Below are 12,534 nucleotides of genomic sequence, written 5' to 3'. Positions count from 1 at the left end.
AACACGAGTTCTTTCTTCCGCCTTCGTCTCCTCGATAACCTCGCAGCCGCCTTACGAAGTAGGTGGTATCATCCCTCTTTTGTAGGCAACTTGTTTTTTTGTTTTGTTTTTTTTTTTAGCAACTGGTTTTTAGAAGTCCATTTTATAAACGGACTTGTCCAAGGTCACTTGGCTGCCAAGTAGCAGTGCCAGGATCCCTCCAAGGTGAGGTGTTGTGATGGCTAGATGGCCACTCAATTTATCTAAACTTGCTGACGCAAAAACAAACTGGCTGTACCCTCTCTTTCCAGCAACAGAGGTGGTTCACTGGCAGCCAAGGTGAACCTCAGTTATCTTTTCTCCTGCCCCTCATTTCCCTTTAACCTCTCCCTGCTGCACTTCTGTCTTTATCTTTTTCATCCACACCATCCCTTCCAGTTCTTTCTACCTCATGGTTGCAAACCTGTGTCTGTGCAGTTAACCTTCCATCCTGACTGCTCCTTCCCCTTATTTCATATGCTACTCCACTACAACAGCCCCTGAACTCTCACAACAAGCCACCTCCCTGTTCAGAACACACTTTTAGTAGCTATTGCTGTTTGTAAGCTCAAGCCAAAACTCCTTGCCTTGGGATTCCAGGCCATGTGCACCTGCCACCACTCCCCCACCCCCCTCCTTTCTAACTTGCTCTCTCTCTTGGTTCCCTATAAAGAGGTCATAGATTGGCAGATACAATTATAAAATATGTTTCATTTGGCTGCCAGTGTCTTTTAAAAAATCAAGTTACTTATTTAAAGATTGGGTGATAGTATTTAAGAAAGAAATATTTTCAGCTTCTTTTGAAGCTTCTTTTGAAGCTGGAAACACTCAGCCCAATTTGAGCAACTAGTTAGTGCTGGTAGTGGCTGTACCTGAAGATGGGACTGTTCCCCCCAGCTCACCACAATCCCCACCACTCCCAAGAACACCCCTATCTCTGAGGCCGATTGTACACTGTTGTGCTTGCACTGATGCTCATATAACAGAGATATAGTGTTTTGGTACCTATGTGTTAATCAGAAGTGCACAAATAGAAGTGAAACCAAAGGGATGCATGTGCAAAGACAAATGTGATAAAGTAAGCACCTGACTTTCTTAACTCACTTTTCGTCCCTGGGCCTCATAGCTGTTTGATTGTTCCACTTATGCCCTACTAAAAAAGCTTCTAAGGGAAATTCAGCACCCTATCTTTGCACCATTTTCTCCAGAAAGTAAATATAATTCAATAAGGCCCAGGACTAGTTCCATTCTGTGTAGCCTTCCCTGACCACCAACCACCCATGCTTCCATCTACCCACCATCTCATCATTTCTGGAGGCCAGGCACCAAATTAGATAGGGATGATCACCCACCACCATCTCCTTCCTCAGGGTTTCTGCAACTGTGCCTAAATCAGCATCTCATACAATGTCTTGCACATGGTAGGTAATAAGTAAATAACTATCAACAGAGTAAATGGCACAAATTCCTTGATGACCTACCCTCTGCCCCCTGTAAGGTGTTTGAAGAGCAGGGTCAAAATCATACCCATCTCTGCACTACCCTAGCAACCAGCACAGTGCCTGGCACACAGCAGGTACCTGATGATGCCTGAGGAATTATGTTCTATAAGAAGGTGCCTCAGAGAAGCAACTGATGTCGAGTTTCAGTCCAGTCTTGGCTGCAAGAAGCATCCCCCAAGCCCTAGCGGTGCAGAGGAATGGACAGACATCCCAGAGAACAGAAAGCAGAGGCCTTACTCAGTCCTGAAAGCGGGGAGCATTTCACAGACCCCTTGACCTAGAGTCTGTGTTCAGGATTCAGTAGAAGTTCTGTATAGGACCCAGCTGTGTCCACTTAGGCTTGCGAACAGAAACCCAATTGAATCTGATTCTGAATTCTGAGCTCTAGAATAACAACAATAGTTTACACATACTGTAACAGTCTCTGAGCCAATCCCCCTTGGCCTCCTTCAGCCTAAGCCCCTCACAGAAGTCAATACAAAAAGTATCTCCAGGGGCGGGCCGCGGTGGCTCAGCGGGCAAAGTGCTTGCCTGCTATGCCGGAGGACCTCGGTTCGATTCCCGGCCCCAGCCCATGTAACAAAAACAAAGAAACAAATTACAATAAAACAAGAAAATGTTTAAAGATGTTTCCCTTTCTTCCTTCTATCCTTCCTTCCTTCTCTCTGTCTTTCCTTTAAAAAAAAAAAAAAAAAAAAAAAAGTATCTCCATTTTGCAGATGAGAAGGCTGGGGCTCCAATGCCTAAGTAATTCACTCAAGGCCTTGTAGTGGCAGGTGGACCCAGGATTTCAGATTCACTCCAGTTGACTCCAGGGTCCCTGCTCTTAGCCACCATATTCCTTCAGATACCTGGGACTGAAGAAGGACACTGAGTAGAGACTTAACTATCACCTTATTCATCTTAGGTTATGTGCCAAACAGTAAACCTCAAGCAAATGCCAACCCCCAACATCTCTTCTACCAATTTTCTCTAACATCCTTCTTTAACTCCCTACCTAAGGAATTTATAAAAATCGTCAGAACCAATAAATCCTTAAAAAGTCCAAAGAGAAATCACTTTATTATTTTTTTAATCAAGCTGACAGACAACATTGCCTCAAAATCTGAGTACAAGCCTGGATTCACTGGAGGAAATCATGAGAAGGAGGAGTAGCTTCATAAAGAAAGTGCAGGGAGGGAAATCAATAATTATTGAACATCTGTGTGCCTGGGATTTTAACAGATGCTGTCATCTTTTATTGCACTGAATCCTTCCAGATATGAAAGTATTATCATCTTATTTTACAGAAGAGGGAGCTGAAGCTTAAAAATGTGATGTGATTTTGCAAAAGTGAAACTGACACTGAGAGGTAGAACTTGGCTGGGAGATCAATCCTGGTAGTCAGAAAGGGATTTAGTGATCCCGGTCTCCTCCAGGTCTCTAGATGGGATGGGCTAGTCAAAGAACTGGTAACTTCTGAGTTACAGGTCCGCTGCCCAGGCAGGCCACAGTGGCTCAGCAGGCAGAGTTTTCACCTGCCATGCTGGAGACCTAGGTTCAATTCCTGGTGCCTGCCCATGTTAAAAAAAAAAAAAAAAAAAAGAAAGCACAGAAGGCTTACTAAAGCACAGATTTCTGGGTTCCAACCCCAGAGTTCCTGATACACATCGATTGCCCTAGTCCCTTACTGCTGCCATGCCATTCTGTATTTCACTCTCTCCGTAGCAAAGTTCTTTTAGACAGGTCCACATTAGAACAAAAAAAGGCTTTCTATCTCCCTTTCTCCTAGTCACAAATAATTCAGATTTAAAAATACTCTTTAAGTCTTTCCCTTTTTATTATTAAAGTGCCCGGTACATAGTAGACTAATTCACTCAATAAATACTGAGTGGTTACTCTGAGCTTTTCTAGGCACTGCAGATACTGTTGTGAACAAAATAGTTCATAATTAAATAATTTTAATTAGAACATAATTAAAAACAAAAATAAAAGTTCCTGCTGTTAAATATTAGCTTAAATTCTCCTAAGAAAAAGACAGAAATGAACAAAATAAACAAGTAAAATATATAGCATGTTAGCAACAAGTGCTACTGAGAAAAATAAAGCAGGGAAGGGGTTAGGAAGTGCTGGTGTTGGGGAAGGTGGTGAAATTTTTGGCTAGGGTGGCCAGGGTAGACTTTACTGAGAAAGTGGATTTTTGAGTAAAGAAATAAAGGAAGTAGAATTTTAACAACTGGTTGTGTGAATAAACTATTAAAATTATGCCCCTTCCAGGAACTCCTACAGAAAGAAGACAACTAGACCATGAAGAAAGCTACTCAAACACTATTTACCATCCTTCGGGTAGTCGAGAAAGAAAAACATCTTGAAAGGTTTATTTTTTTCCTTCTCAACATTCCTTTTTGTTCTTTTTTTCTTTCCAATTTTGCCCAAGGAAGTGTCTCAGGTTTCCAATTCCCTGCAAGACTCACCTCTATTCTGCCGTGTATATTCTTCCCTTCTCTATCCCAGCTCCATCCAGGGTAGCTAAGAAATGAGGCTGAAGCTGAGGCAGGCAGGCAGGTGAGCAGGGAAACTAGCATGCTTTCTTCAGTTGCATGGAGCTGGGTAGAGTGTAAAGTGGTGGTCAGAGCAGGAGATGGGTCGCCCTGGAAGTTACACACTCAGAACAGGTGCAGATGGCTCAAAACAGCAGCCCAAGTCTCCCAAGAATAAGACAATGTCAACACATAGAACCTAGGGAAGAAATGAAGGCACATGCCTTTTATTGTTGTTGGGTTCTCTTCCTATTTTTGTTCTTTTTCTTGTAATGGCCTTTCCCCCCTTTAGGTATAATTCACATACCAAATAATTCACCCATTTAAAGTGTATGATACCATAGTTTTAGTATATGCAAAGTTGACGCAACCATCACCATAATCAATTTTAGAACATTTTCACCACCCACAAAAGAAACCCCATTAGCAGCTGCTCTCATTTCCCATCAACACCCTCTGTCAGTTCAGCCCTAGACAACCACTAGTCTACTTTCTATATCTATAGAGTTGCTTGTTTGAGGCATTTCATATAAATGGAAGATGTCGTTTGGGTCTTTAGTTGGATTTTTTTCTTTTATTTTCTTTGTGGGGGAGGTGGGTGACCAGGGAAGATTACAGAGGTGGGTTTGGAAAATTAGAAGCTGAGAAACTCTATTGGGTAGGGGGACAAGGGTGCCAGAAGGGAAAAGCAAAAGAGGGATACAACTCACTTGTTTTATTTATTTTGCTCTATTTTTGCTTTGTGAGTCACCTCAAATGTCAGCAGAATAGAAATTTTAAGTGAAAATGAGAAGTGCTGCAAATTGTCTGCTTTATTTCTATACGCAATTCTCTTTCCCAGGTTACACCTGTTCATGCCTTCTATTTGCCACACTGTGTGTAAAGAGACTGATCATGTAATCAAGTCAGAAAACCTGGGTTCTTTGCATTAGCAGCATGACTTAGGTCTCAAAGTTTTCTATAAAGTGAAGGGGCTGAAATATAGAGAATTATTTCACTATTTTCTCCAACATTATCTCCTGAGTTGCAGGCAGTGAGTCTTTCAGGAATATGTTTACTCCCTATTTTATTTTTCAGCGCCGTTCTAGTCCTTTCCCTACTTACCTGGAACATCTGGGTACAGAACATGAAGGAGGCTGAGAAAACAGCATTGTGAATTGTTTACAATTTGTGTAAAATGTCACGTATTTACAAAGAAACTTTGAATATGTTATCAAGATTATTTTGTAGCTAGGAAGAATTAGAAAGGACCTTAGAGGACATCCAGTCCAATCCCTATAAGATGTGGAAACAGCCCAGAAATAGAATGTTATTCTATTCTATTTGCCAAAAGCCACAGAGAAAGTGAGTACCGGGGCCAAGGCACTGGGTTTTCCGATGCCTATTCATCACACCTCAGGAAGTCGAAGCCCAGGGATTTTCATTACGAACTAGGGCATCTAGGGAGTGAGTCCAGTCCCTCTTTGAACAGCGAGAACACCGACACATAGATGAGGGGTCGGCCTTGCTGCGAGGTTTCTCGGAATATGCTGGACCTGGATGCTGACCTCGGGTTCGCACTGCAGTCAGAATGAATCTGAGGCGGGCAGAGGCACCTCTCTCTTCGCCGGACCGGGGTGCTTACTCCGGGAGGGTCTCAGGTGTCCCGGACATTGTGTCCACTCCCCAGGGAGGAGCCGCAGCCGGAACCCGCAAAACTTCCCTAGATCTCAGGCGAACTGGGCCGCTCCAGCCAACTGCTTCGGGTACAGAACGAGCCCCGACTGGGACGTGGCCAAATGTCAGCGAGCCAATCCCAAGTCGCGCTTTGGATGGGGGCGGGACTTCTCGGCCACAGAAGCCCTGCGGTGACCTAGGCAACTGCCCCGGCGTAACCGCCCACTTGACCAGTTGGCTGCCACCGGTCCCTCTTGGCACAGCCAATCGGAAAGCAAAGGTTCTTTAAGAGCCAGGGAGGATGGGTTTTTTGTTTGTTGTTCGGTTTGTTTTTTTAAAAAATAATTTATTTATTTTTAGTTGTGGCAAAATATACATAACAGAAAAAACTTTAACCATTTTAAGCGGACAATTCTTTGACATTAAGTATTTAACAATATTGTGCAACATTCACCACTATTTCAAGACTATTTTCAACATCCTAAACCAAAACTAATACTCATTAGCAATAACTCCCAATTTGCTTCCTCCATGGTGTGCCAGTTTGAAAGTATTATGTACCCCAGAAAAGCCATGTTTTAATACCGATCCAATACTTTAGGTTGGAATATTTTTTAAGCATTTTTTATTGTGAAATATACAGACAGAAAAGCAATACATTTCGATGTACATTGTAACAAGTAGTTACAGAACAGATTTCAAAGTTTGGTATAGGTTACAGTACCACAGTTTTACGTTTTTCCTTCTCACCTTAGAACCCATCTGGAGATTATAGGTTTCTGGAAAGTAATCATAGCTCATGGAACCTTTGCAAAATCTCAGGTAGAGCCCTAGGTGTTCTTTTTTTTTCATTTGTTGAATCCTATCTTCTCTATTATACCCTTCTCTTTTTTTCTCTTTTTCGTGAAAAATAACATATATGTAAAAGCAATAAATTTCAAGGTACATTGCAACAATTAGTTGTAGAACATATTTCAGAGTTTGGTATGGGTTTCAATTCCACAATTTAGGTTTTTATTCCTAGCTGATCTAAGGTACTGGAGAATGAAAGAAATATCAATATTCATTACTCATGCTCATTTGTTAAACCTGACCTCTGTATAATTCCACCATCACCCTTGATCTTTCACTCTTTATGGGTGTTTGAGCTGTGGCCATTCTAACTTTTTCATGTTGAAAGGGGCTGTTGATAACATGGGATAGGGGATAGAGTTAGTTGATAATCTGGAAAGGTTGGCCCTCTGCATTTCAGGACTTAATCTGGTCCAGGGATCCATCTAGAAGTTGGTTTTGGAAAGTAACCTTAGTGCATGGAAGCTTTGTAGAATCTTATATAATGCCCTAGGTATTCTTTAGGATTGGCGGGAATTGTTTTGGTTGGGGTTTGGCAAATTATGATAGGTAGCAGTGTCTAACTGACGTTTGTGTAAGAGTGACCTCCAGAGTAGCCTGTTGACTCTATTTGAACTCTCTCAGCCACTGATACCTTATATGTTACACTTCTTTTCTGCCTTTTTTGTCTGGCAGGCATTGTCCATCCCATGACACCAGGGCCAGGCTCACCCCTAGAAGTCATGTCCCATGCTGCCAGGGAGACTTTCATCCCTGGACATCATTAGGTTGGAATACTTTTTATTAGATTATCTCCATGGAGCCGTGGCATGCCCAATTGAGGGTGTGACCTTTTGATTAGATGGAGTGTGACTCCACCCATTTCAGGTGGGTCTTGAGCCTTTAAAAATCCTTTACTGGAATCCTTTAAAAGAGGAAACATTTTGGAAAGAGTCAGAAACACAGAAGCTTCAGAGCCAACCAGGAGAGCAGATGTAGATGCTTGGAGTACAGAAACTTCAGAGAATAGACATGGATGTCTGGAGATGCTTGGAGCCCAGCAGATGTCCCTGTGAGATGTTAAGCAGCCAGAGCCTGGAGAGAGCCAAGGAGAGCCAAGAGATGAAAGCCAGTGCTGGAGAAGTAAAGTGAAGAAACCCCATAGGAACAGAGGCTGAAAGCAATGGAGCCCAGAAGCAAGGGACAAGCAGATGTCAGTCACGTGACTGCCCAGCTGACAAGCTCTGGGCGCATTGGCCTTTCTCGAATTAAGGCATCTTTCCTTGGATGCTGTGGTAGTTAGGTTCAGTTGTCAACTTGGCCAGGTGAAGGTGCCTAGTTCTGTTGCTGTGGCCATGAGCCAACGGTACGTGAACCTCATCTGTTGCTGATTTACATCTGTAGTTGGCTAGGAGGCGTGCCAGCTGCAGTGAAGGACGTCTGACTTAATTGGCTGGTGCTTAAATGAGAGAGCTCAATGTAGCACAGCCCAAGTAGCTCGGCATTTCTCATCTCAGCACTCGCAGCTCAGCCCAGGCCTTTGGAGATGCAGAAAGAAATCACCCCGGGGAAAGTTGTTGGAACCCAGGGGCCTGGAGAGAAGGCCAGCAGAGACCATCCTGTGCCTTCCCATGTAAGAAAGAACCTCAGTGGAAAGTTAGCTGTCTTTCCTCTGAAGAACTAACAAAATAAATCCCCTTTTATTAAAAGCCAATCCATCTCTGGTGTGTTGCATTCCGGCAGCTAGCAAACTAGAACAGATGCCTTAGTTTGGACATTTTCATAGGCTTAGAAATATAAACTTGTAACTTATAAAATTCCCTTTTTAAAAGTCGTTCCATTTCTGATATATTACATTCTGGCAGCTTCCAAACTAGAACATCTGGTAACCATAATTCTGCTACCTGTTTGTATGAATCTGTTTATTGTAACTGTTGCACATAAGAAAAGTCATACAAAATTTTTTTTGGCTTTTTTTGGTAAAACAAGTGTCTGGCTTGTTTTACTCAGTGTGATGTCTTCAGGGTTCGTCCATGCAGTTGCATGCACCAGCACTTGGCTTCTTTTAACACCATTTAATATTCATTGTATGTTTATCCATTCATGTGTTGGTGGACACTAGGGTTCCTTCCAGTTTTTGGCAATTGTGAATAATGCTACAGTGAACATGGATGCACAAATATTGGTCCGAGTCCCTGCTTTCAGTTCTTTTCGTTATATACTGAGGAGATGCTGAGTCCCAGCTCATTCTAGGATTTCTGTCCCACGTTGCCAAGAAGTTCCACACCCCTGGGAGATATGCCCCATGTAGAGAGGGGGAAGACAGTGAGTCTGCTTGTCATGTTGGCTGAGAAAGAGAGGCCACATCTGAACAATAAAAGAGGTTCTCTTGGGGGATTGTCCTTGTTTTTCAATATAGGCATTTAGGATAATAAATTTCCCTCTCAGCACGGCCTTTGTTGCATCAAAAAAATTCTGATATATTGTATTCTCGTTATTATTCATTCCCCAGATATTTACTGATTTCTCTAGCAATTTCTTCTTTGACCCACTGATTATTTAAAAGTGTGTTGTTTAATGTCCATATATTTGTAGAAGTTCTTGATCTTTGGTGGTTATTAATTTTCAGCTTCATTCCATTGTGGTCAGAGAAGGTACTTTGGATAATTGCAGTCTTAATAAATTTAGTAAATTTATAAAGACTTATTTTGTGTCCCAGCATATGACCTATCCTGGAGAACACCCTATGTGCACTAGAGAAGAATGTATATCCTGGTTTTGGGGGGTGTGATGATCTATTTATGCCTATTAGTCTAATTCATTTACCAGATTGTTTAGGTTCTCTATGTCCTTGTTGATCCTCTGTCTAGTTGTTCTATCTATACAGGAGAGCGGTGTATTGAAGTCTCCCAATATTATTGTAGAAACATCTATCGCTCCCCTCAGTTTTGCCAATGTTTGCCTCATGTACTTTGGAGTTCCTTGATTGGGAGCATAAACATTTATGATTGTTATTTCCTCTTGGTCTAATGACATCTTTGCATTTAAAGTCTATTTTATCTGATATTAGTATAGCTACTTTTTGTTTCTTCTTACCTAAAGTAAGTCTCTTATAGACAGCCTATAGATGGATCATTCTTTTTCATCCAATTTGTCAACATCTGCCTTTTGATAGAAGAGTTTAATTCATTGATATTTAACGTAATAACTCAGAAGGAAGGATTTACTTCAGATATCCAGCCATTTGTTTTCTGTATATTTTGCATGTTACTGTTACTCAATTACTCCATTGCTACCTTTTTAAATAGTTAGTTGCTTTTCTGTAGTGTTCCATTTTGATCTTCTTCTTCCTTTTCTCTATGTTTTCAAAGTTATTTTCTTAGTAGTTACCTTTTCATTATCATTAACATCTTAAACTGATAACAACCTAGTTATTATCAACCTAGTTATCAATCTAAAACCAATCCAGTTTCAGTAGCATACAAACTTTTGACTTCTACATATTTTTAAAATTTTTATTGACAACATAAAACAACATACAAACACAAACATTTTAAACATATGAACATTCCATTCTTGCTATATAATCAATGACTCACAATATCATCACATAGTTGTAAAACTTCCATATATTTCTATCCCTCCATCTATATACTGCTACTGTCTCAGATTACATCTTTTTTTTATTGATTAAAGAAAATTAACAAACAAAACATTAAGATATCATTCCATTCTACATATATAATCAGTAATTCTTAATATCATCACATAGTTGCATATTCATCATTTCTTAGAACATTTGCATCAATTTAGAAAAAGAAATAAAAAGACAACAGAAAAAGAAATAAAACTTAATAGAGAAAAAAAAGATTATACATACCATACCCCTTACCCCTCGCTTTCATTTACCACTAGCATTTCAAACTAAATTTATTTTAACATTTGTTCCCCCTATTATTTATTTTTATTCCATATGTTCTAGTCTTCTGTTGATATAGTAGCTAAAAGGAGCATCAGACACAAGGTTTTCACATTCACAGAGTCTCATTGTGAAAGCTATATCATTGTTCCATCATCATCAAGAAACATGGCTACTGGAACACAGCTCTACATTTTCAGGCAGTTCCCTCCAGCCTCTCCGCTACATCTTGAACAACAAGGTGATATCTACTTAATGCATAAGAATAACCTCCAGGATAACCTCTCGACTCTGTTTGGAATCTCTCAGCCACTGACACTTAGTCTCATTTCACTCTTCCCCCTTTGGTTGAGAAGATTCTCTCAATCCCTTGATGTTAATTCTCAGCTCATTCTAGGGTTTTTCTCAGTCCCTTGATGCTGAGTCTCAGCTCATTCCAGGATCTCTGTCCCACGTTGCCAGGAAGGTCCACACCCCTGGGAGTCATGTTCCATGCAGAGAGGGGGAGGGTGGTGAGACTGCTCATCATGTTGGCTGGAGAGAGAGGCCACATCTGAACAAGAAAAGAGGCTCTCTTGGGGGTGACTCTTAGGCCTAAATTTTAAGTAGACTTGACCTATCCTTTGTGGGGTTAAGTTTCATATGAACAAACCCAAGACTGGGGGGCTCAGCCTATAGCTTTGGTTATCCACACTGCTTGTGAGAATATCAAGAATTCAACTTGGGGAAGTTGAATTTCTCCCCACTCTCACCATTCCTCGAAGGGGGCTTGCAAATACTTTTCCACTCACTGATCAAATCACTCTGGGATTCATCGGGCATCACTCTGGACAAACCAAAAAAATCTCATGTCCTACCTGAGATTCCAAGTTCTTCATTGGAATTCAGTGAAAGACATTCAATCAAACTGTCTACATGAGTTATATTAGGAAATGCTCTAGTCAAAATATAAATTTTGTAACAAACATTTTTTGCTTTAGTCTCACACATAAGGTGACATTTTAAAGTATTAATTATCATCTATTTTCAGCTCCCTGAAATAATGACATTCCTTTGTTCTTCCTCATGCAAAAACATTTTTAAAATTTGTACATTGTACATTTCACTATTATTATACACTCTAGGCATTCCTAGATTATACCATCTCGATCTTTAACATCTATCTTTCTTTCTGATTTCATTTATGTCCCCAGCCCTCCTCCCTCTATCATTCTCACATGTAGCTTCATTCAGTGTTTTAACATAATTGTATTACAGTTAGGTAGTATTGTGCTGTCCATTTCTGAGTTTTTGTATCCAGTCCTGTTGCACAGTCTATATCCCTTCAGCTCCAATTACCCAATATCTTACCCTATTTCTATCTCCTGATGGTCTCTGTTACCATCAACATATTCCAAGTTTATTCACTAATGTCAGTTCATATCAGTGGGACCATACAGTATTTGTCCTTTAGTTTTTGGCTAGTCTCACTCGGCATAATGTTCTCAAGGTCCATCCATGTTGTTACATACTTCAAAAGTTTATTCTGTCTTAAAGCTGCATAATATTCCATCATATGTATATACCACAGTTTGTTTAGCCACTTGTCTGTTGATGGACATTTTGGCTGTTTCCATCTCTTTGCAATTGTAAATAATGCTGATATAAATATTGGTGTGCAAGTGTCCGTTTGTGTCTTTGCCCTTAAGTCCTCTGAGTAGATACCCAGCAATGGTATTGCTGGGTCATATGGCAATTCTATATTCAGCTTTTTGAGGAACCGCCAAGCTGCCTTCCATAGTGGCTGCACCATTTGACATTCCCACCAACAGTGAATAAGTGTGCCTCTTTCTCCACATCCTCTCCAGCACTTGTCATTTTCTATTTTGTTGATAATGGACATTCTGGTGGGTGTGAGATGCTATCTCATTGTGATTTTGATTTGCATTTCTCTAATGGCCAGGGACATTGAGCATCTCTTCATGTGCCTTTTGGCCATTTGTATTTCCTCTTCTGAGAAGTGTCTGTTCAAATCTTTTTCCCATTTTGTAATTGGATTGGCTGTCTTTTTGTTGTTGAGTTGAACAATCTCTTTATAAATTCTGGATAC

General features: G+C 40.7%; 2 protein-coding genes across 11 annotated transcripts in view; one reads left to right on the top strand and one right to left on the bottom strand.

Annotated features, from left to right (window-relative positions):
- Positions 1 to 12,534, bottom strand: part of ZNF629 (zinc finger protein 629) — a 90,556-nt gene that overhangs the window by 21,453 nt on the left and 56,569 nt on the right. For 5 of the 8 annotated variants that reach the window (XM_077141198.1, XM_077141199.1, XM_077141197.1 and 2 more), the window contains exon 3: positions 3,974 to 4,238. The exons of 1 other annotated variant lie outside the window; for it this stretch is intronic. In XM_077141198.1, the coding sequence (XP_076997313.1) occupies positions 3,974 to 4,084 (111 nt within the window). In that variant the 5' untranslated portion in view covers positions 4,085 to 4,238. Of the gene's footprint in view, positions 1 to 3,973; positions 4,239 to 5,391; positions 5,886 to 12,534 lie in introns of those variants that run through there. 2 more of the 8 variants (XM_077141200.1, XM_077141196.1) reach the window with 2 other exon arrangements.
- LOC143667233 (L-lactate dehydrogenase B chain-like) overlaps positions 1 to 12,534 on the top strand; it is a 35,765-nt gene that overhangs the window by 470 nt on the left and 22,761 nt on the right. Inside the window, exons 2-4 of one of the 3 annotated variants that reach the window (XR_013167958.1) lie at positions 120 to 204; positions 3,777 to 3,874; positions 7,223 to 10,665. The gene's annotated coding sequence lies outside the window, so the exon portion shown is untranslated. Of the gene's footprint in view, positions 1 to 119; positions 205 to 3,776; positions 3,875 to 7,222; positions 10,666 to 12,534 lie in introns of those variants that run through there. The other 2 variants (XM_077141220.1, XM_077141221.1) reach the window with 2 other exon arrangements.

This window comes from Tamandua tetradactyla, chromosome 23 (assembly GCF_023851605.1).
Source record: "Tamandua tetradactyla isolate mTamTet1 chromosome 23, mTamTet1.pri, whole genome shotgun sequence".
NCBI classification, from domain to species: domain Eukaryota; kingdom Metazoa; phylum Chordata; class Mammalia; order Pilosa; family Myrmecophagidae; genus Tamandua; species Tamandua tetradactyla.
Note: the sequence above shows the minus strand (reverse complement) of the source record. Positions and strands in the feature narration are given on the sequence as shown.